Here is a 21,557-nt window from a genome sequence, read left to right as displayed (position 1 = left end):
GCTCCAGCCTCAGGGCTGGCCTGTTCCCTCCTAAGCTGCCATCTTCATATCTTCAGGACCCACCCCTCTACTCCTCACCCTCAGCACAACGATGTGATCGAAAGGCAAATATTTATTTTTCAGGAAGAGAAACAGGAGAGCTCGAGGCTTCTGGACTTAGGAGGTCCGGGCAGCTGGTCCATGGTTGTCCAGGTAGTGCCGCAGGGCTGTGGGATAATCCGTCATGACGCCAGTGGCTCCCACGCTGAAGGCTGCTTCAAAATCCGACTCTTCATTAAGGCACCAAAAGACCACCTGAGCAGGGAGGGAGGGGGCCTGTAGATTCTGAACAATTTTACATCCGGACAGTGGGGACCTACCTCCTCCTCTATGGAGACTCCCCAGCAGCAGTAGGCTGGAGCTGATTGTTAAATTCTCAGGAATTTTGCAAAGTGGTTATTAAACCCAGCCATTATTAAAAATTAAATCATAGCCTGGGTGCAGTGGCTCACGCCTGTAATATCAACACTTTGGGACGCCGAGGCAGGAGTTGAGGCCAGGTGTTTAAGATCGAGTGAGACCTCATCTCTACAAAAAACTTTGTAAAAATTAATTAGCCCGGTGTGGTGGTATGCTGCGCCTGTGCTCCCAGCTACTTGGAAGACTGAGGTGAAAGAATTGCTTGAGCCCAGGACTCTAAGGCTGCAGTGAGCTATGGTTGCACCACTGTACTCCAGCCTGGGCGATACAACAAGACCTCGTCTCAAAAAAAAAAAAATTATATATACTGACAATTAAATTATTTATTTATTTATTTATTTTTTGAGATGGAGTCTTGGTTTGTCGCCCAGGCTGGAGTACAGTGGCACGAACTCGGCTCACTGCAAGCTCTGCCTCCCGGGTTCACACCATTCTCCTGTCTCAGCCTCCTGAGTAGCTGGGACTACAGATGTCCGCCACCACGCCCAGCTAATTTTTCTGTTTTTAGTAGAGATGGGGTTTCACCGTGTTAGCCAGGATGGTCTCGATCTCCTAACCTCGTGATCCACCCGCCTCGGCCTCCCAAAGTGCTGGGATTACAGGTGTGAGCCACCGCGCCCGGCCCTAAATAAATTATTAAAACAACAAGTGGCCAGGCGTAGTGGCTTACGCCTGTAATCCCAGCACTTTGGGAGGCCGAGGCAGGCAGATCAACTAAGGTCAGGAGTTCGAGACCAGCCTGGCCAACATGGTGAAATCCCATCTCTACTAAAAATACAAAAATTAGCTGGGCGTGGTGGCGGGCGACTGTAATCCCAGCTACTCAGGAGGCTGAGGCAGGAGAATCGCTTGAACCCAGGAGGTGGAGGTTGCAGTGAGCTGAGATCACGCCATTGCACTCTAGCCTGGGCAACAGAGCAAGACTCTGTCTCAAAAAAAAAAAAAAAAATCCAAAACAAAAAACAAAACCCAAAACAAACAAAAACCCAGTAATAAATATTCAAAGCATATCTCTTGCTAATCAGTTTCCTATTACTGTGTTCTTGAAGTGATTAAGTCTGTTGAGGCTGCAAGATGGAAATACTACATGATGGGGTGCCACCATGCATCTCTTCCCATTCTGCATTTAGTGGCTTCATGTCGGCAGCCTGAAACTGGCCAAGATGGGAGTATTTAAACCAGGAAAACTAATCCTCAAATCAGGGCTTTCATTTGTTCCTCTCTGAGAGCTAGTTGTTGACCACTTACCAGCACCACCCTCCCCCAGACCCCCATTCCACTGCCACCTGCCCCAGCTCCTGCAGCTCTGCCCCTTCCCTGCCCGTTGAGTGGGCACTGAGGTAGGTGGAGATGGGAATTTTTTATTTTATTAAAAATACAGATGAGACGAGGTCTCTCTGTATTGCCAACACTGGAGTGCAGTGGTGTAATCACAGCCCACTGTAGCCTTGACCTCCTGGGCTCAAGTGATCCTCCCACCTCAGCCTCCTAACTAGCTGGGACTACAGGCATGCACTACCATGCCCAGTTAATATTTTATTTATTTATTTATTTATTTTTGAGACAGTCTTGCTCTGTCGCCCAGGCTGGAGTGCAGTGGTGTGATCTCGGCTCACTGTAGCCTCCAGCTCCTGGGTTCAAGTGATTCTCGTGCTTGAGCCTCCCAAGTAGAGCTGGGATTACAGGCATGCGCCACCATACCCGGATAATGTTTACATTTTTAGTAGAGATGGGGTTTCACAATGTTGGCCAGGCTGGTCTCGAACTCCTGACCTTAGTTGATCCGCTGGCCTTGGCCTCCGAAAGTGCTGGGATTGCAGGCATGAGCCACTGCACCCTGCCTCTGCATTTTTCTTTCCTTTCCCTTTTCCTTTCCTTTTTCCTGTTTCCCTCCCTCTCCTCCCTCTCCCTGTCTCTGGCTCTCACGCTCTTTCCTCTCTCTCTTTTGGGACAGTCTGGCTATCTCTCCCAGGCTGGAGTGTGGAGTGCAGTGGCGTGATTCTGATTATAGCTCACTGCACCCTCGAAACCCCGTGCTCAGGTGATCCTCCCATCTCAGCCTCCTGAGTGGCTGGGACTACAGGTATAAACCACTGTGCTTGGCTAATTTTTAAATTTTTTGTAGAGACGAGGGTCTCAGTATGTTGCCCAGGCTGGTCTTAAACTCCTGGGCTCAAGTGATCCTCCCACCTTGGCCTCTCAAAGGGCTGGGATTACAGGTGGGAGCCACCGGGCTCAGCCTCTGCCTATGGCATTTCTTCCCTGTACCCTTGATGGGAAGCTCCCACCCCTAGTACCATAGTGCCTGGAACATTCTCAAGGATCGTTTACTAATTAAATGATCTGGTGGAAGCCAATGCTCAGGGGAGAGGGGGGTGGGCTGGGCCTGTTTTCTCCCATCTCTCATCTTTCCCCAGCCCCCTCTCATCAGGGATCATGATACATCATTGTTGTCATCATAATGGCTAACATTTATCAAGCCCTTAATAAGTACTAGTTACATATCCATATTTTGGCAATGTCAGGTTAAGAAAATATGTGCGTGGCCAGGCGTGGTGGCTCACACCTGTAATCCCAGCACTTTGAGAGGCTGAGGCAGGCGGATCACTTGAGGCCAGGAGTTCGAGACCAGCCTGGCCAACATGGTGCAACCCCGTCTCTATTAAAACACAAAAATTAGCCAAGCATGGTGGCAGGCACCTGTAGTCCCAGCTACTGGGGAGGCTGAAGCAGGAGAATCGCTTGAACCCGGGAGGTGGAGGTTGCAGTGAGCCGAGATTGCACCACTGCACTCCAGCCTGGGTGACAGAGTGGGACTCTTGACACACACACACACACACACACACACACACAGAAGAAGAAGAAAATTTGTGTGTGTGTGTGTGTGTGTGTGTGTGTATCCAGAGAGTTAAATATACCATTTTCCCATTTTAGGGACGAAGAAACTGAGGTGAGGTCACCTGCCCGAGTGATGCAGCTAGTTGGCAGCAGAGTGGGACCGGAACCCTGCTGCCAGGTCTGTGTGCGGTGGAAGTGGTGGTCAAGGCCTCACCTGCACCCCTCGCTCCTCCAAGTGTCGGATCAGACTCTTCCTCATGATCAGCCTGGGGGTGGGGTGGGGACGTGGGAGGTGATGATGAGAGGGGACATGGGAGAAGGGCAGCAGTAGGTCTCTATGGGGACACTCCACCCAGCCATCTTGCCCACCTCACCATTTCGAAACCACAGCCAATAACTGGTTCAGGCAAGAGCAGGAAAATGGGAAATAGGTCCTGCAGAGAGAAGGAAGTGGGGGTTAGCTCCTAGGGTCTCCCCTGTCCCAGAGGTGGGGTGGGCTGGTAGTGCCCCCGCCAACCAGGGTAGCGCTGCCCTCCCACCCCCCAGAATCCCCCAGAATAACCTTTGTAGTTGCCCCAGTGAACAATTCACCCATTGTTCAGAGAGCCTACTCTGACCACCACGCTTCAAGGGTGTGGCCCTCCAGTCACCATTCACCAGATAAGGAATCTGGGCCTTAGAGAACGAAAGGGACTTGCCAGGCCCAAAGCAGAGTGGTGGTGGGGCTGGGCCAGGGCCTCGCTCGGTTCCAAAGCTGGACATCCAGGCTGCAGGCCCTCCTGGTTGGGCCTGGCCAGCTTCTTATTTATCTATTTATCTTATTATTAATTTAAATTAATTTTTTTTTTTTTTTTGAGACAGAGTCTTGCTCTGTCGCCCAGGCTGGAGTGCCGTGGTGCGATCACAGCTCACTGCAAGCTCCGCCTCCCGGGTTCACGCCATTCTCCTGCCTCAGCCTCTTGAGTAGCTGGGACTACAGGTGCCTGCCACCACGCCTGCTAATTTTTTGTATTTTTAGTAGAGACAGGGTTTCACCCTGTTAGCCAGGATGGTCTTGATCTCCTGACCTTGTGATCCGCCCGCCTTGGCCTCCCAAAGTGCTGGGATTACAGGCGTGAGCCACCGAGCCCGGCCATTAAAAAATTTTTGTAGAGACATGTCTCACTATGTTGCCCAGGCTGGTCTTGAACTCCTGGACTCAAGCAATCCTCCCGCTTCAGCCTCCCAAAGTGCCAGGATAATAAGCACGAGCCGGCCAAGTGTGGTGGCTCACACCTGTAATCGCAGCACTTTGAGAGTCTGAGGTGGGAGGAGACCAGCGTGGCCAACATGGCGAAACGCCGTCTCTACTAAAAATACAAAAATTAGCCGGGCGTGGTGGCAGACCCTGTAGTCCCAGCCACTTGGGAGGCTGAGGCAGGAGAATTGCTTGAACCCAGGAGGCGGAGGTTTCAGTGAGCCAAGATCGCACTACTGCACTCCAGCCTGGGCCACAGAGTGAGACTCCTTCTCAAAAACAAAAAACAATGGCCGGGCGCGGTGGCTCACGCCTGTAATCCCAGCACTTTGGGAGGCCGAGGCGGGTGGATCACCTGAGGTCCGGAGTTCAAGACCACCCTGACCAACATGGAGAAACCCTGTGTCTACTAAAAATACAAAATTAGCCAGGATGGTGGTGCATGCCTGTAATGCCAGCTACTTGGGAGGCTGAAGCAGGAGAATCGCTTGAATCTGGGAGGCGGAGGTTGCGGTGAGCCAAGATCGCACCATTGCACTCCAGCCTGGGCAAAAAGAGCAAAACTCCGTCTCAAAAACAAACAAACAAACAAAAAAACCCACAAAAAACCTCGTGAGCCACTATGCCCATTGGCCAGCTTCTTGAGACCAGACAGTACTTAGTGGGACGACCCCTAATTATCCCACTCCAGGGGTGACTTTAGAGGCCCTTGATAGTGTCCTAGGGCAGGCTTTGGAGTCAGACCCAGGGAAAACCTAAGCTCTGGATTTCCAGCTGTGTGTCCTTGGGCAAATTACAGAACCTCTCTGGGCCTCATATTCTCTAGGGTACCATGGGAGTCATGAGTCTTATACCTCCTGGGGGTGCTGCAAGGTAAAAGTCAACCCAAAATATGTTAAAACACTTTATAAATCTTGTATAAGGCCGGGCGCAGTGGGTCACGCCTGTAATCCCAGCACTTTGGGAGGCCGAGGCAGGCGGATCATGAGGTCAGGAGATTACCATCCTGGCTAATACGGTGAAACCCCATCTCTACTAAAAACACAAAAAAATTAGCCGGGTGTGGTGGCGGGCGCCTGTAGTCCCAGCTACTCGGGAGGCTGAAGCAGGAGAATGGCGTGAACCAGGGAGGCAGAGCTTGCAGTGAGCCGAGATCGCGCCACTGCACTGCAGCCTGGGCAACGGGAAGACTCCTCAAAAAACAACAACAAAAATCCGGTATAAAAAGGTGGTACACAAATATCATTGATCTCTTTGTAGCAAGGGATTGTGGGGGCTGAGTGGGACTTCCTTCTGGACAACAGAGGGGAGCAGAGAGCTCTGGGACTACCACAGAGAAGCTGTCAGAAAGCAAAGGGAGACCGGGCCCGGGGGCTCAGGTATGTAATCCCAGCACTTTGGGAGACCGAGGTGGGAGGCTCGTTTGAGCTGAGGAGTTCAAGAGCAGCCTGGTCAACATAGTGAGACCTTGTCTCTACAAATAATTTAACAATTAGCCAGGTGCAGTGTTGCACGCCTATACTCCCAGCTACTTAGGAGGCTGAGGCAGGAGGATCTCCTGAGCCCAGGAGGTCGAGGCGCAGTGAGTCATGATCTGGCCACTGCATTCCAGCCCGAGCAAGACTCTGTCTCAAAAAAAAAAAAAAAAAAAAAAAAAAAAAAATTGTAAAGCAAAGGGAGGGACTAGGCTTAAGTGCCAGCGAAGTATCCAAATTCCTGATCCTTTCCCCAGCTGTTACTTTGTTAACCCCTGCCTTCCTGCAGAACACTGACTTGGCCTTTTCCTGCTGAGAGTCTGAGACAGCCGTGCTATAATTAATGAATGAATGTCTCCCCAGCCAGACTGTAAGCTCACCAAGGACCTCTCCCCACCCTCACTGGTCTCATTTACACATTATAACTGCACCTGGGACAGAGTAGACATTCAATAAAATATGCTAGATGGCCTGAAATGGATAAATGACCTCTCTATCCTAAAACTCCACATATGCACAGAATTTCAGGGTGTTCACAGTTCCCTTAGTATTCATGAATGCTGGGTAAGAACCACTGTCCTTAAAAGACCTTGGGGGTTATCTCTGAGGGGAGCTGGGGAGCTGGGAAGATCTGGGCTCCTTCTCCACGGAGACCCTAAGCAGTGGGGAGTTTTTCTGAGGTCCGCCCCCCACTGGTACCTGTTGATGATGTTGGGCAGGAAGCAGAAGAAGAACTTCTCAGGGATTGGGATGAAGGGCAGCAGCCCCAGGTAGTAGGAAAGCAGCACCCAGAATCCTCGGCTTATTGTGAAGGACAGGGGCATCTCGGGGTTCTGGGGAGGCAAGGAGAGGCATGAGAATCTGTCTGCTCTGGGGAAGCAGAGAGGAGGCATGAGCTGCAGGGGAGCCGTGGTGGGCATTCCAGAGGCCCTACTACCTGCAGGATCCAAGTCACATCTTGGGGCTGGGTGTGGTGGCTCACGCCTGTAACCTCAGCAGTTTGGGAGGCTGAGGCAGGTGGATCACCTGAGATCAGGAGTTCAAGACCAGCCTGGCTAACATGGTAAAACCCCATCTCTACTAAAAATACAAAAATTAGCTGGGCATGGTGGCGTGCACCTGTAATCCCAGCTACTCGGGAGGCTGAAGCATGAGAATCGCTTGAACCCAGGAGGCAGAGGTTGCAGTGAGCCGAGGTGGCACCACTGCACTCCAGCCTGGGCGACAGAGAGAGACTGTGTTTCAAAAAAGAAAAAAAACAAAAGTCACATCTTGGCTCTGTGTTCGAGGCCTGAGTTCACACCCTTTTCATTGCCACCGCCACACCACTGGGAACTCTCCCAGACCCCTCTAGCTCGGGTCCCCATGCTGGGTGGGCTCCAGCTTTGGGGAGGAGGGGCCCCTGGAGGAGGAAGAGGACGGGGGAGGGGTGGGGGGACTCACGGCAGCCTTGCATTTCTTCATGACCGAGCTCTTCTCCGAGGCCCAGATGGTGATTTCATTACGGTCATAGCGTCTCACCAAGCCTGCTATCTGGGAGGAGGAGAAGGAGGTGAAGGGAGAGCCAGGCCTCTCTCACGCCCCCGGTGGCTGCCCTAGCCCTGCCTGCAGCACCACCTCACGGATGAGCTCTTCGTTCTTCCCTTTGATCTCTACGCTCATGGGTGTCCTTGGAAACCTCTGGAACAGGTCCTCCAGACGAACCATGCGCCGGTCTGACCCGTGAGCAAAGTGGCCTGGGGGTGGTGTGGGAAAAGGGGTCAGAGGGAAGCCAAGGCGGAGGTCCAAGGAAGGCAGGCATGGCCCAGGCAGGGCTCGAAGCCCTTGCTCTCACCTGGAGAGAAGTAAACCTCCAGCTTCTCCTTGTAGAGGGGCAGGTCCTGGGGAGGACAGGAAGGATGTCACTAGAGGCCTGCATTGGGCATGGTGACTCTCAGGGTGGGGGTTGGGGTGTCAGGGCAGGGCCCACCTCGAAGTCCAGGCTGCCCACATCCCTGTTTAGGCCCGACTGGCGGCACAGGTTCTCATCATGTGACACCACCACCACTCTGTCCCGTGTCAGCTGACAGTCGAGCTCCAGGAGGTCCGAGCGCTGGGCCATGGAGCTGTGGGGGTGAAGGTCAGCGGGGGGCAGGGGCAGGGGACTGGGATGAGGGGCATGGTGGCTGGGAGGTGGCCGGGAATGTGAGAGCAGAGTTCGTGGCGGGATGTGCAGGCCACCTCCAGGGGGCGCCAGTCACGCAGCTAGGAAGTGAATGGCGTCCCTTGCTGTGATGCAGTCCACGACCTGCACACCCTCACATGGCAGCCTGGGCAGGGGCAGATACACTCACTTCTCCATGGCCTCCATGGTGTTCTCCAGCAGCTCTCCAGATCCTGTGGGGGGCACTGGAGTGGGCCCCTGGGGCTTGGGGTCTAGGGGCCTGGCCCAACCTCATCACCCACATTCCCTCTCTGGGCTCCATCCTCCCTCTGGCCTCACCTCCCCAGCCAGCCCAGGCTGCGCCAGCATCTTCTTCCTCGTCCACACCCTGCCCTGCCACTTCGCTCTCCTTCTCTCTTGGTCCCTGCCCCGTTTCTAGCATGCCCCCTTGGACCTACCCCTCTGTGCAGTCCACTTTGGCGCCTGTTCTCACCCCTACCCGGCTCACCTCCTCGGTGGGCCCCCAGGCGGATGCGGAAGGTGGGAGCCCTGGGCGTGTGCAGCAGATGAGGCCGGCGCAGGAAGAAGATGGAGAGCATGGCATAGCTGCCCAGGGCAGGGAGGGCATAGTACAGCAAAAGGCTCATGACCGTACTCCCACAGAAGCTCCTGCAGCCACACGCTCAGCCGTCCGCGGGACTGTGCTGCCTGCCTAGCCAGTGTGGGCCGGCTCTACTACTGGCCACTGCCACGCCCCTGGGACCTGCTGAGCCTGCCGCTGGGCTGGCTTGGAGCCAGGCTGCAGGGTTCGGCTGAAGCTGGGGTAGTGTCAGGAGGTGAGGCAAGTAGCCCTGGCTCTCATATCCCCAGGCCCTTCCCAGACCCCAGCAGCCCCCTGTCCTGGGCTACATGAGGGGAGTAAAAACCACCCAGGACTGTTAGGACCTCTCCCTCTCTCTGGTACTTGTAGCCAGCGCATCCAACATGCCTACCCCTTGCCATTTCAGAGGATCCAGGGGTGTGTAGGGTGCTCCTGAGTCACCCCGAATCACCCCCAGCCAGTTAGACAGGAAGCCATTAGCGAGAGGACAGGACGGTGACTAAGGGGAAAACTGACCCCCTTCTTTCTAGGAGTCTGGAGCTCTCCAGAGTCCCGTCCCCAGCCCTGGGCAGCTGGGAGTGAAGGGCACCAGGCCCCTGAAAGCCCAAGTCAAGCAGCAGCTGGGCTGCAGAAGTCTGTCCTCAGAGCCGCACGGGGCAGGGCGGGGGCGTCGCGAACACAGACAGAGCCAGGGTCAGCCATAGACACATCTCTATATTTATATATTAGACGGGTCAGGGAGGTGGCAGGGGCGCCGGGCTCTCCACGCCCCCCAGCTCCACTTCTGCTCACCACACACAGAAGCAGCGAGGGCACGCGAAGTGACAGCTTTGACAGGGAGGGGATTCGGCCCGGCCCGGCTCCTCAGGGATGCTAGCCCTTGAGACTAAGGAATGTTCCTTCAGGGAAACTAGGGTGGGGTTTGAATGAGATGAGGGGGGCAGGCATGGCCCTGAGTCCCTACTCAGCGCCCCCCACCCTCCACCTCTGCCCTTCAGCAGGTTGGGGCAGCCAGAGCCCTTCCATTCCAGAACTGCCAGAGACTGGGACGCTGGGGAAGGTAAGGGCGCAGCAGCAGCAGCGGGAGATTGAACTGGGGCCACCTGAGCTCCCGAGGCCCCGTGGGGAGGGCGGGTGGGGAGGAGAAGGCCTTGGCCTGCCTGAAGCTGGAGGCCTCAGCAAAGGAGAGAGGTGGCCAGGCCCATGCTCCACCCCGGCCTGGGCTGCCAAGGTCTGGGCTGGGCACAGTGTCCATTTTCTAACAGTCTGGCGGGAGAGGGGCAGGCAGGAGGCAGGTCCTAAAGAGAGAAGCAGGCAGGAGAGGAGTCGTTAGCACCCCCGGGCAGACCCACTGGAGCCCTGACCTCAACATCTCTCATTTCACCCTCACAGCTGGATAGGCTGGGTCTCAGTTTCCTTATCTGTAAATGGAGATAATAATAGTACCTAGCTCGAGGTACTGCTGTAAGATTAAAGGAATTAATACATGTAAACCTCTTAGAACAATGCTTAGGGCTTTATGCTTTCATTATTAGAACTGTCTCGGCCGGGCACAGTGGCTCACGCCTATAATCCCAGCACTTTGAGAAGCTGAGGTGGTGGATCGCTTGAGCCCAGGAGTTTGAGACTGGCCTGGGCAACATAGCAAGACCCCAGCTCCACAAAAAAAAAAAAAAAAAAAAAAAATTAGCCGGTTGCAATGGCTCGTCCAGCTAGCTGGGAGGATCCCTTGCACCCAGGAGTTTTGAGGCTGCAGTGAGCTATGATTGCACCACTGCATTCCAGCCTGGGTGACAGAGCGAGACACTGTCTCAAAAAAACAAAACCAAAATAAAAGATAAATAGATTGACTCCGGAAACTGAGGCGCAGAGAGGTGAGGTGCCTTGCCCAATATCACACAGCACTTACTAAGTGGCACAGCTGGAGTTTGAGCCCAGGTGTGCATGCCTTCTTTCTATCAGGCCACACCTGGCTGAAGACAGGAAGAGACCGGAGGAGGCAAGGAGGCAGCGTGGGTGGGGGCAGGCCAGCGGGGTCTCCACAGCTATGTGAACTGCTGATCTGGCAGCAGGTGTGAGGAGGCCTGGCAATCTGGGTCAGGCTGGGCGCTGCTGGGCCCCTCCCAAAGCAATCATGGCCCCACCTGCTTCTGCCACACCCAGAGCTGAAGCTTGGCTCAGGTCCTCACCTGGGTGACAGAGGCCCTCAGTGACCTCTTGCCTCTTTGCCAGTTCTGTTCCCAGAAGGAGATTAGAATGGCTTGTGGGGCTGGAGGATGCAAGGTGTTGACAGGCAGAGACATTTGGGGCTGGAGGACTCGGTGGGCCACCAGTCTGGGCAGCCCTTGGGCATTTTTTTTTTTTTTTTTTGAGATGGAGTCTTGCTCTGTAGTCCAGGCTGGAGTGCAGTGGTGCGATCTCGGCTCACTGCAACCTCTGCCTCCTGGGTTCAAGCAATTCTCCTGCCTCAGCCTCCTGAGTAGCTGGGATTATAGGCATGTGCCACCACACCCAGCTAATTTTTGTATTCTTTACAGTAGAGACCGGGTTTCATCATGTTGGCCAGGCTGGTCTCAACTCTTGACCTTGTGATCCACCCACCTCGGCCTCCCAAAGTGCTGGGATTACAGGCATGAGCCACTGTGCCCAGCCATTTTTTTTTTTTTTTTTTTGAGAGAGTCTCACTGTTGCCCAGGCTGGAGTACAGTGGTGCAACCTCCGCCTCCCGGGTTCAAGCAGTCCTCCCACCACAGCCTCCTGAGTAGCTGGGACTAGAAGCGTATGCCTACGTGCCCGGCTAATTTTTATATTTTTAGTAGAGACAGGGTTTCACCACGTTGGCCAGGCAGGCTGGTCTCGAACTCCTGACCTCAGGTGATCCACTTGCCTCAGCCTCCCAAAGTGCTGGGATTACCAGAGTGACCCACTGTGCCCGGCTAATTTTTGTATTTTTAGTATAGATGGGATTTCACCATGCAGGCCAGGCTGGTCTCAAACTCCTGACCCTCAGGTGATCCACTCATCTCAGTCTCAGTCTCCCAAAGTGCTGGGATTCCAGGCATGAGCCACCGCACCCAGCCCCCTGGGCACTTCTGTTGTCACCAGACACATTGACCATGGGTGTGGGGTAAGCTTGCTGCTGTATGGAGGCATGTACAGATAGATATAGATATAGATATACAGATATAGATATTTAGTATCAGGGTGTCCGTGTGTGGGCCATGGAGACACTCACCAGGCCCCAGGGTGCAGAGATGTCTGTCTGGGCTAGGGGGCCTCCAGCACTCCGGGCTGGAAGCGTGCTGTCTCCTGGAAGATGAGCTCCTTCAGCCGCTCCTTAGGTAGGTCATCCAGCTCCATGGCGAAGGTGAAGGGCTCCTCGGCCACTGGCTGGGGTGGCAGAGACAGCAAGGCTCAGGCCTGGCATGGGGGATGCCTACGTGCCCCCCTGCTCCCCTGCCCCCAGCCCCACTGCTGCTGGGGACTGGCCCACCTCATCCGTCGGGTCATAGTACTGCTCCAGGTAGGGGTGAGCCAGCGCTTCCTCCACTGTGATCCGTTTATTGGGGTTAAAGGTTAACATCCGGTCCAGCAGGTCAAGGGCTATGGAAGGGCAGGAGTCAGGGGTCACAGGGAAGACTGGAGGAGCTCCGAGAAGCATTGCTTTGCCTGTCTCCTCCAGCGGCTGCTGGGCTCACACACCCTCCACGACACCCAAGGTTTATCCCACACCCACCCTCATGTCTCTCGAACCTTTGGAGTCTGACTTGGGGAAAAGCTTGGCCCAAGCCACCTTGGTCTTGGAGGGCAGAGACTGTAGGTAGTTTCGGGCCTTCATGTTGATGATACAATTCAGGTCCTCCTGGGATGGGGAGCCCAGGATGCCTGTGGATAAGGAGGTGACTTGGTAAATGATCACCTCTTTCTTTCTGGGAACAGAATAGGCAACAAGGCAAGAACAAGACCCCCCAGCCCAGCAACCCATGCCAATCCCTCAGTCACCTCCTAGTCATTAGCATGGTGGTGCAGAGCAAGGGGGCTGGGTTCAGGCAGACCGAGGCTCAAATCCTAGGTCTGGTGCCTCCTCAGGTGTGGGACTTAGCCTTGCTTTTCCCATCTATCCAATGGGGATAATATCTATACCTCATTGAGATACCATGAGATGCTGGAGGCACCCCACACGTGGTGGTATCCCTGACTTGGACTCTCGAGAAATCTCACCTCGGAAAAGCTAATCATCCCCAACTCAGCCAGCCGGGCCTCCCTCACCCAGAATGTGGTTGAGCTGATCCAGGTAGTGCTTGCCAGGGAAGATGGGCCGGTTAGAGAGCATCTCAGCCAGAATGCAGCCCACAGACCAGATGTCGATGGACTTGGTATAGCCCTGGGGGAGAGGAGGAAGTGGTGAGCTCCTGGGCCAGCCTCAACAGGGTCCTGTTGTCTGCGCCAGGCCACCACCTCCAAGTTAGATCCAACACCAGGCAGAAGGCAGAGGCCTGGAGGGCTCAATGCTCAGCTTCCTTGCAGAGCCCAAGGCCCAGAGGGTAGAATTCCTGTGTCATGGGGGTCAGTGTCTGGCTCAGAGGTAGCTCCAGGGCTTCCTGGGAACTGGTCCGTTCCTTTCAGGAGTGGGCAGCCCCTCCTACCTTGGAGTTCAGCATGATCTCTGGGGCCCGGTACCAGCGCGTAGCCACATACTCCGTCAGGAAGCCGGTGTGGTCATGCTCAGGATCGGCAATCCGGGCCAGGCCGAAATCACAAATCTGGAATCAGACCTAGCTGCTAAGCTCGGCGCTCAAGGCCTCTGCAGCCTAAGCAGTCACGCCCCCTTGTCTTTGCCTCCACTGTTCCCTTTGCTTGCAATGTTCTCCTGCCCAAGGCTTCTTCTACTGGTCACTGGAAGCCCCAGACCCTGGGGGAGGAGGGGACAGGTGCCCAACCCTCTGACCTTAAGGTCGCAGGTGGTGTTGATGAGCAGGTTGGAGGGCTTTAGATCTCGGTGGAGCACGTTGGCGGAGTGGATGTACTTGAGGCCCCGCAGGATCTGGTAGAGGAAATAGCAGATATGGTCATTGCTCAGCTGCTGGCTTTTCAGCAACTTGTACAGGTCAGTCTCCATCAGGTCCTGCACAATGTAGCTGAGGATGGTTCCGCAGACCCCCCCAGGCAGGGGGCAGTGGGAGGCACTTGGTTAAGGAAAACAGGCTCTGAAGGCGAGGCTGCACACCTCCTCCAGCCAGGGCCCCTGGGACTCAATAGATCTGCCAACCTGCACCACCAGCTGGGGAAGCTGCTGCCATTACCCAGCGGCAGGGCTCTGAGCCTCTGTCGCATCACAGTTGCTGATCCTGAGCAAGGGGCTTCATTTCTGTGGCCTCAGTTTCCCTACCGGGGAAACGGGGATAATAATAAACTGTGGGAGGCAGGAGAACTTCACAGTTAAGAGCAGCAACTTGGGCCAGGAGTGGTGGCTCACACCTGTAATCCCAGCACTTTGGGACGCTGAGGCGGGAGGACTGCTTGAGGCCAGGAGTTTGAGACCACCAGCCTGGGCAACATGGCAAAACCCTGTCTCTACTAAAAATAGCAAAATTAACTGGGCACGGCGGCATGTGCCTGTAATCCCAGCTACTCAGGAGGCTGCAGCACGAGAATCACTTGAACCCAGGAGGCAGATGTTGCAGTGAGCCAAGACTGTGTCACTGCACTGCAGCCCAGATGACAGAGTGAGACTCTGTCTCAAAAATAAATAAATTAAAAAAAAAAAAAAACTACAAAAAGAGCAGCAACTCTGGAGTTAACCCATGGATGTCTGAAATCTCCTCTCTACTACTCACTGGCTTTAGGATCTCAACCTGTCTGTGCCTCAACTTTCTCATCTGGTATGTAGGGGAAATAATGTTTTGTTTGTTTGTTTGTTTGTTTTCTTTTTGTGGAGATGGGCTCTTGCTCTGTTGCCCAGGCAGGTCTTGAACTCATGGGTTCAAGTGTTCCTTCCACCTCGGCCTCCCAAAGTGCTGGAAATTACAGGTGCAAGCCATGAAATAATGGTTCTTTTGAGGGTGGTTGTGAAGACTAGATGAGATGGCACATGTAAAGCTGTCAGCCCAGTGCTTGGCAAGTTGTGAGTGCTAGGCAAACATGAACTATTATTACTAATATGAATGCCTGAGTCACATGGCTGTTGAGGGAGTTAAATGAGATAATGTATGAACACCATCTGGCATGCAATAAATGTTTGCTTAAAAATAAATGCCTGCCTTATGGGAATGGTTTGTGCAAGAAAAATGAGGAGACACTCCCAACAGCACACTCCCACTCAAAGGAGAGTGCTTGGCCATACCTCCGAAGATGGAGGAGTAAAATGTCTTTTTCTATTTGAAGATACAAAAAAGCTTATGCGTAAATAAATAAATAAATCCACAAATGCTGTTTGGCTTGTCTCTGGAAAAATAAGTCAGGGCTGTCTTTTAGAATCTGCCTTGAGACCAGGCATGTGGCTCATGCCTGTAATCCCAGCTCTTCAGGAGGCCAAGGTGGGTTGATGACCTGAGGTCAGGAGTTCGACGCCAGCCTGGCCAACAGGGCGAAACCCTGCATCTACTGAAAATAAAAAAATTAGCTGGGTGTGGTGGCAGGCGCCTGTAGTCCCAGCTACTTGGAAGGCTGAGGCAGGAGAATAGCTTGAACCTGGGAGGTGGAGGTTGCCGTGAGCTGAGATTGAGCCACTGCACTCCAGCCTGGGCGACAGAGGGAGACTCCATCTAAAAACAAACAAACAAAAAACAAAGAAAACAAGAATCTGCCTTGAAAGGGTCTTCAGAGAATATGTGGACCAGCCCTGCTGTTTTAGGGCTGGGGAGGCCCAGCGAGACGCAGTGACTTGCTTCAGATCACACAGCGAGCTGGGGGTGAGCACAGAGATTTCCTGTCCACAGTTTGTGGTGGGGGTTGCAGACACCTCAGTACAAATCCCCACTCTTGGGTGGAGGGCTGGGACTGAGAGTGGGTGGGTGGGGCAGGGAAGAAGTGACAGGTGTCATAAGTTGCTAAGGAGAGCCAGACAGGAAGTGGACAGCAAACTAGGAAAGCAGTATTGGGGGAGGACAGCCAAGGCTAGGCTGTCCCTCCCTGGGCAAGGTGCAAGTCCACAGGTGATTAGGGTGTGGCTCTGAGTGAGAAGTCCTAAGAAGAAGGACAAGTTCCCATCTGGGGGAGGAGAGGAGGAGACAGCAACAGAAACACTTGATTTTAGGTTTTCTGGGCCTTAGCTTCCTCATCTTTTTTTTTTTTTTTTTTTTTTTTTGACAGGGTCACGCTCTATCCCCCAGGCTGGAGTGCAGTAGCACAATCATAGCTCACTGCAGCCTCGAACTCCTAAGCTCAAGCCATCCTCCTGCCTCAGCCTCCCAAGTAGCTGGGACTATAGTTGTGTACCACCAAACCTGGATAATTTTTAAATTTTTTGTAGAGGTGGGGTCTCACTATGCTGCCCAGGCTGGTCTTGAACTCCTGGCCTCCAGTGATCCTCTGGTCTTGGCCTCCCAAAGTGTTGGGACTACAGATGTGAGCCATTGCACTCCACTCCTCATCTTTGAAATGAAGCTGAAAAGCCCATCTCATAGGGTAGTTGGGAGGTGTAATAGAAAAAAAAAAGCATTGGGCATGTATAGTACCTGACACACAGCAGGCCCTCAAGAAAGGCAGTTTTTTGTTTTTGTTTAGTTTTGAGACAGAGTCTCGCTCTGTCACCCAGGCTGGAGTGCAGTGGCACGATCTTGGCTCACTGCAACCTCCAGCTCCTGGGTTCAAGCGATTCTCCTGCCTCTGCCTCCCAAGTAGCTGGGATTACAGGCTTGCACCACCATGCCCCGCTAATTTTTTTGTATTTTTAGTAGAGATGGGGTTTAACCATGTTGGCCAGGCTGGCCTCCAACTACTGACCTCAGGTAATCTCCCACCTCAGCCTCCCAAAGTGCTGGGATTACAGGCGTGAGCCACCACGCCCAGCTGACAGTTTTCTTTCTCCCTGTCTCCCTTCCGGTCTGGGCAAGGAGGAAAGAGAGGAAAGAATCATCCATTCCTTAGCAAGAAGTGACTGTGGGCAGAGGCTGGGTCATGTCTCAGAACTGCCGACGTCAGAAGACACCACTCCCATAGAGACCATCCTGCCTAGCCCTTCCCCCTGGGGCACAGAGCAGAGAACCCACTTGCTCGAGGCCATACTGCCTGGGCCGCTGCAGGCCTGGGTTCATCAGAGGTCTCCAAGTCCTGTTACACTGTGGCTTCTCCTCTGCAGGAAAGTTTATTTTACTGGGTTTGTTTTGGAGGGTGGTGGGTAAGATGGAAACAGAAAGCAAGCAACGGGTCCCCAGCCCAGCTGCGAGGCCGTGCCTGACCAGCCGACTGGCCAAGGTGAAGGATACACATCCCTCATGGCTTCCAGGGTGGACGCCCGCAGAATGTCTCGGATGCCGATGACATTCTCATGGCGGAAGCGCAGCAGGATCTGGATCTCCCGGAGCGTGCGCTGGCAGTAGGTCTGATGTTCGAAGGGGCTGATCTTCTTGATGGCCACGCGAGTCTTGCGCACGTGGTCATAGGCCGAGCTGAGGGGACCGGAGAGAGGCTGCTGCTGTGGCCTTACAAAGGGGGAGTCCGGGCCTGGTGGCCCCACCCAGGCCTTGGCAGGGAGGGGAGAGAGCAGGAGCTGGCTCTGGTCAAATCATAAACAATGCTGGTTCCTTCCTGCTGTGGAGGCCTGGGATCTCCAGAGAGAAAGCTGGGGACCAGCCAGGCGGCCCTTCGGTGACTTTACAAACAGAGGAAGAGACTGACCGCTCACTGACTTCCCTTCTCCTCAATCCCCTTCCATTCTACTGGCCCTGAACCCTTCGCCCCCATTCCCAGGAAAGGCTCCTTAACCCAAGACAGGTCCGGGGGTGCAGATGCTGGGGACACACCATGGGGCAAATACTGGGAAGGTGGCAGCCAGGGGAGGGGCAGGAGAGAATGGACAGGGCAGGGGAGGGTCCCAGGGTGAGGGATCCGGGCAGCGGGGCTGTCCCAGAGGGATAGAGGCCCAGAGCACACGGTGGGGCCGGGGGCACTCACAGACCCCTCCCAAAACATGCAGGTGGCACTCCTGGCCGCCTCATCTCTCTCTGGGCCCCTGGTGGTGGTGGTGGTGGTGGGGCCAAAGCCCTGCCCCACCCTGATCTCGGCTCTTCTCCCCCAGGCTCCCTGGCACTGCCTCACAGGGGGAATCCAAGACACCCTTTCCCCCAAAACGGGCCCTCCACTGCCTCTTCACTAAGGATGTCGCCTCCCCGAGAGTACTCATCCTCTGGGCCTCGCCCTGTGTCACTAGGGTCCCCGCGGGCCTCGGATGCCCCTCCCATCATTACAGAAGGGTGGACTCAAAGCCTCCAAGCCCGCTCCCCTGAGGACGTAGGCAGCGCCCCCTCCCCCAGAAAGCACTCAGGGGCCCCCTCCCTGGGACGCTCCCGATCATCCCGAGTCTCCTGCCTCCTCGGGACGCTCCGCGTCTCCACGTCCCGGAAAGCGCTCGGCGCCTCCTCCTCCTCTCCCGCGAAGCCCCCTCCCCTGAGGGCGCCCCCTCCCCCGGAACGCCCCCTCACCTGACCATGCCGTACGCGCCCTCGCCGATGTACTGCAACTGCGTGTAGCGCGGGCCCACGTCGAACGGCTGCCCCTTCACCATCTCCACCTCCCCCGGGACCCCCGGGCCGACCCCCTCGGTTCTACGGGGCTCCCCGCCCCCGCCCCCCTGAGCCGCCGCCGCCGCCATCTCCACTCCTCCCCTCCCACCGCCCTCCTCCCCACGGCGGCCCCGCCCGAGGCCCCGCCCCTTCCCGCCCGCCTGTCACCCGCAGGGCCGCGCGCGCCAGGCCCCGCCCCTGCCCCGGCCCCGCGCGGGCCTGGAGCTGTCACGTGACCCGCCCCGCGCGCGCCCGCCCTTCTTGCCCCAGGTTCGGGGGCCATGGGTCCCTGCGGGCTCCGCGGCCTCCAGGTCACCGGGAGGTTCGGCAGCGCTGCCTCGGAGACTGTCCTCACCCTCCCCTCGATGGCGAAGCGGCCAGGGCGTGACCTACCAGAGCCACCCAGCCAATGTATGCGGCAGCCCACCAGAACCTGGGCCCGGGATCACCCTAGGTTAAAAATAATGTTCTAATAAATGGATCAAATTTTACAGATGGGGAATCTGAGAGTTAGGTTTACTAACTTGGGTAAGGTCACTAGTAATGACAGCTGAGACTCAAAATGGTGTCTTCTGACACAAAGACTCTTTCCAATTCCATGCCTCTCAGAGTCCTAGACTGTTTTTATTTTATTATAGAGACAGGGTCTCTCTCTGTCGTCCAGGCTGGAGTGTAGTGGTGCAATAATTGCTCACTGCAGCCTCAACCTCCCTGGGGTCAAGTGATCCTCCCACCTCAGCCTCCCAAAGAGCTGGGACTACGAGTGCGCGCCACCACGCCCTGCTAATTAAAAAAAAAAATTGGGGGGCTGGGCACGGTGGCTCACGCCTGTAATCCCAGCACTTTGGGAGGCCGAGGTGGGCAGATCACCTGAGTTTGAGACCAGCCTGACCAACATGGTGAAACCCTGTCTCTACTAAAAATACAAAAATTAGCTGGGCATGGTGGTGGGCGCCTGTAATCCCAGCTATTCAGGAGGCTGAGGCAGGAGAATTGCTTGAACCCAAGAGGTGGAGGTTGCAGTAAGCCAAGATCGCACCACTGCACTCCAGCCTGGGTGACAGAGCGAGACTCCATCTCAAAAAAAAAAAGAAAAAAGAAAATATAATTTTTTTTTGGTAGATACTGGGTCTTGCTATGTTGCCTAGGCTGGTCTGAAACTACCGACTTCACAGGATCCTCCCACCTCGGCCTCCCAAAGCTCTGGGATCACACCTGTCCATCTCAGACTGTTACAACTGAAGAAAGGGCCCTCGGAGATCATCCAGCCCATCCCCCTCATTTCACAGCGAAGATGTGAGCTGGAAGCTTCACAAAAACACACAGCTCCCAGGCTTCAGTAAGTAATCATGTAGTGGGTTGTTTTTTTTTTCTGTCCCTGAGAAGCTGGGAGTAGGTCCTTGGATGCATTACAGATCAAGAGACAAAATGGAACAGTAATTATGATTCTGAAATTGCTCATAATTAGATCCACAGCCAGGCAGTCTCACTCAGATTAATGAGACTGAGTTTCTGATTCCCAGTGGCCCATAGGTCAGTGAAGGTTCAAGAGGTGCTAATTAGATCAATGAGTTTTTTTAGTTATTCATTTGATAAAGCATTGCATGGCACTGTGTGCAAAGCTCTGAGCTAGGTACTGTGGCTGATAAAGGATTACTATATAGTATGAATCTGTGTTTAAGAGAAAGAAGCCCCCAGAGCCTGATTGCCTGGGATAGAATCCGATCTTTGTTCAAGTTGAATGATGAAGAATAAGAAAAAGAAGAAAAAAAGAATTCCATCCTTGCCACTTATTTACCCTGTGTTACCCTGGGCACATTACCTACTGGCTTCTTGGTGGAGGCCTCCGATCTACTGAAGAGATAAAATACACACTCCAAGCTATTGAAGAGATAAAATATATAAATCAATTTAGGCCCCAGTGCAGTGGCTCACTCCCAGTGCTTTGTTTGGGAGGCCGAGGCAGGAGGATCACTTGAGCCCAGGAATTTGAGGCTTCAGTGAGCTATGATTGCACCACTGCACTCCAGCCAGGGTGACAGAGTGAAACCCTGTCTGTATTTCTTTTTCTTCCTCTTTCTCTTTTAATAATATTGATACCCTGTCTCTAAAATAATAAATAAACAGGCCAAGTGTGGGGGCTCACACTGGTAATCCTAGCACTTTGAGAGGTCAAGGCAGGAGGATCCCTTGAGACCAAGAGTTTGAGACCACCCTGGGCAACATAGGAAGACTCCATCTCTACAAAAAGACAAAAATTAGCTGTGTGTGGTGGCGCATGCCTGTGGTCCTGGCTACTCCAGAGGTGGGGAAATCGCTTGAGCCCCAGGAGGTCAAGGCTGCTGTGAGCTGTGATTGCAACATGGCACTCCAGCCTGGGCAACAGAGGGAGACCCTGTCTCTACAATAATTTTTTTTTTTTTAAAGGGAGTTTCGCTCTTGTTGCCCAGGCTGGAGTGCAATGGCGCCGATCTCGGCTCACTGCAACCTCTGCCTCCCAGGTTCAACTGATTCTCCTGCCTCAGCCTCCCGAGTAGCTGGGATTACAGGCACCCACTACCACGCCTGGCTACTTTTTGTATTTTTAGTAGAGATGAGGTTTCACCATGGCCAGGCTGGTCTCAAACTCCTGACCTCATGATCTGCCCTCCTCGGCCTCCCAAAGTGTTGAGATTACAGGCGTGAGCCACCGCAACGGGCCAAAAAATTTTTTTAAAAAAGAAAAAGTAGGCTGGGCATGGTGGCTCACACCTGTAATCCTAGCACTTTGGGAGGCCAAGGCAGGTGGGTCACCTGAGGTCAGGAGTTCATGACCAGCCTGACCAACATGGTGAAACCCCGTCTCTACTAAAAATACAAAAATTAGCTGGGCATGGTGGCACGTGCCTGTAATCCAAGCTACTTGGGAGACTGAGGCAGGAGAATCGCTTGAATCCGAGAGGAGGAGGTTGCAGTGAGCTGAGATTGCACCACTTCACTCCAGCCTGGGCGACAGAGCAACACTCCGTCTCAAAAACAAAAAACAAAAAGAAGAAGAGAAAAAGTAGGGTTGCAGAAGGTAGGGACTGAAGAAAGGCATGAA

At 54.2% G+C, this 21,557-nt stretch overlaps 2 protein-coding genes across 4 annotated transcripts; both read right to left on the bottom strand.

The window, feature by feature from the left end:
- Positions 1-94: 94 nt before the first annotated feature.
- GDPD3 (glycerophosphodiester phosphodiesterase domain containing 3) lies at positions 95-9,448 on the bottom strand. 3 transcript variants are annotated; one of them, XM_016928791.3, is made up of 10 exons: positions 8,661-9,448; positions 8,343-8,385; positions 7,979-8,114; positions 7,844-7,889; positions 7,627-7,745; positions 7,453-7,542; positions 6,709-6,842; positions 3,672-3,731; positions 3,512-3,563; positions 95-294 (listed from the first exon to the last, which is right to left on the bottom strand). In XM_016928791.3, the coding sequence occupies exons 1-10, from the start codon at positions 8,797-8,799 to the stop codon at positions 157-159; spliced, it is 957 nt and encodes a 318-aa protein (XP_016784280.1). In that variant the 5' UTR covers positions 8,800-9,448; the 3' UTR covers positions 95-156. The 3 variants fall into 3 exon arrangements, 2 of the variants coding, with proteins under 2 accessions (XP_016784280.1, XP_063653043.1); XR_008540006.2 differs by having other exon boundaries at positions 276-294; positions 3,667-3,731; positions 8,661-8,896; XM_063796973.1 differs by lacking the exons at positions 95-294; positions 3,512-3,563; positions 3,672-3,731 and adding an exon at positions 4,926-5,078 and having other exon boundaries at positions 8,661-8,896.
- Positions 9,448-18,596, bottom strand: MAPK3 (mitogen-activated protein kinase 3). Its single transcript, XM_016928783.3, has 9 exons — positions 18,395-18,596; positions 17,180-17,362; positions 13,702-13,891; positions 13,400-13,516; positions 13,023-13,137; positions 12,507-12,638; positions 12,247-12,356; positions 11,989-12,143; positions 9,448-10,051 (listed from the first exon to the last, which is right to left on the bottom strand). Exons 1-8 carry the CDS (start codon positions 18,562-18,564, stop codon positions 12,021-12,023), a joined length of 1,140 nt encoding a protein of 379 aa, XP_016784272.1. The 5' UTR covers positions 18,565-18,596; the 3' UTR covers positions 9,448-10,051; positions 11,989-12,020.
- Positions 18,597-21,557: the final 2,961 nt, after the last annotated feature.

The sequence above is a fragment of the Pan troglodytes genome, chromosome 18 (genome assembly GCF_028858775.2).
Source record: "Pan troglodytes isolate AG18354 chromosome 18, NHGRI_mPanTro3-v2.0_pri, whole genome shotgun sequence".
Classification (NCBI taxonomy): Eukaryota; Metazoa; Chordata; class Mammalia; order Primates; family Hominidae; genus Pan; species Pan troglodytes.
This window is presented reverse-complemented; position numbering and strand designations above follow the sequence as displayed.

Coding starts and splice junctions, on each gene's coding strand:
- GDPD3 (XM_016928791.3), bottom strand. CDS start 8,799: ATGAGCCTTTTGCTGTACTATGCCCTCCCTGCCCTGGGCAGCTATGCC. Junction 7,543..7,626: donor ACGAAGAGCTCATCCGTGAG/GTGGTGCTGCAG, acceptor TCCTCCTCCCAG/ATAGCAGGCTTGGTGAGACG. Junction 3,732..6,708: donor CTGCCCAACATCATCAACAG/GTACCAGTGGGG, acceptor TTCTCTCTGCAG/GACCTATTTCCCATTTTCCT.
- MAPK3 (XM_016928783.3), bottom strand. CDS start 18,564: ATGGCGGCGGCGGCGGCTCAGGGGGGCGGGGGCGGGGAGCCCCGTAGA. Junction 17,363..18,394: donor GGCGCGTACGGCATGGTCAG/GTGAGGGGGCGT, acceptor CGGTCCCCTCAG/CTCGGCCTATGACCACGTGC. Junction 12,357..12,506: donor CCCCAAGTCAGACTCCAAAG/GTTCGAGAGACA, acceptor GCCCTTCCATAG/CCCTTGACCTGCTGGACCGG.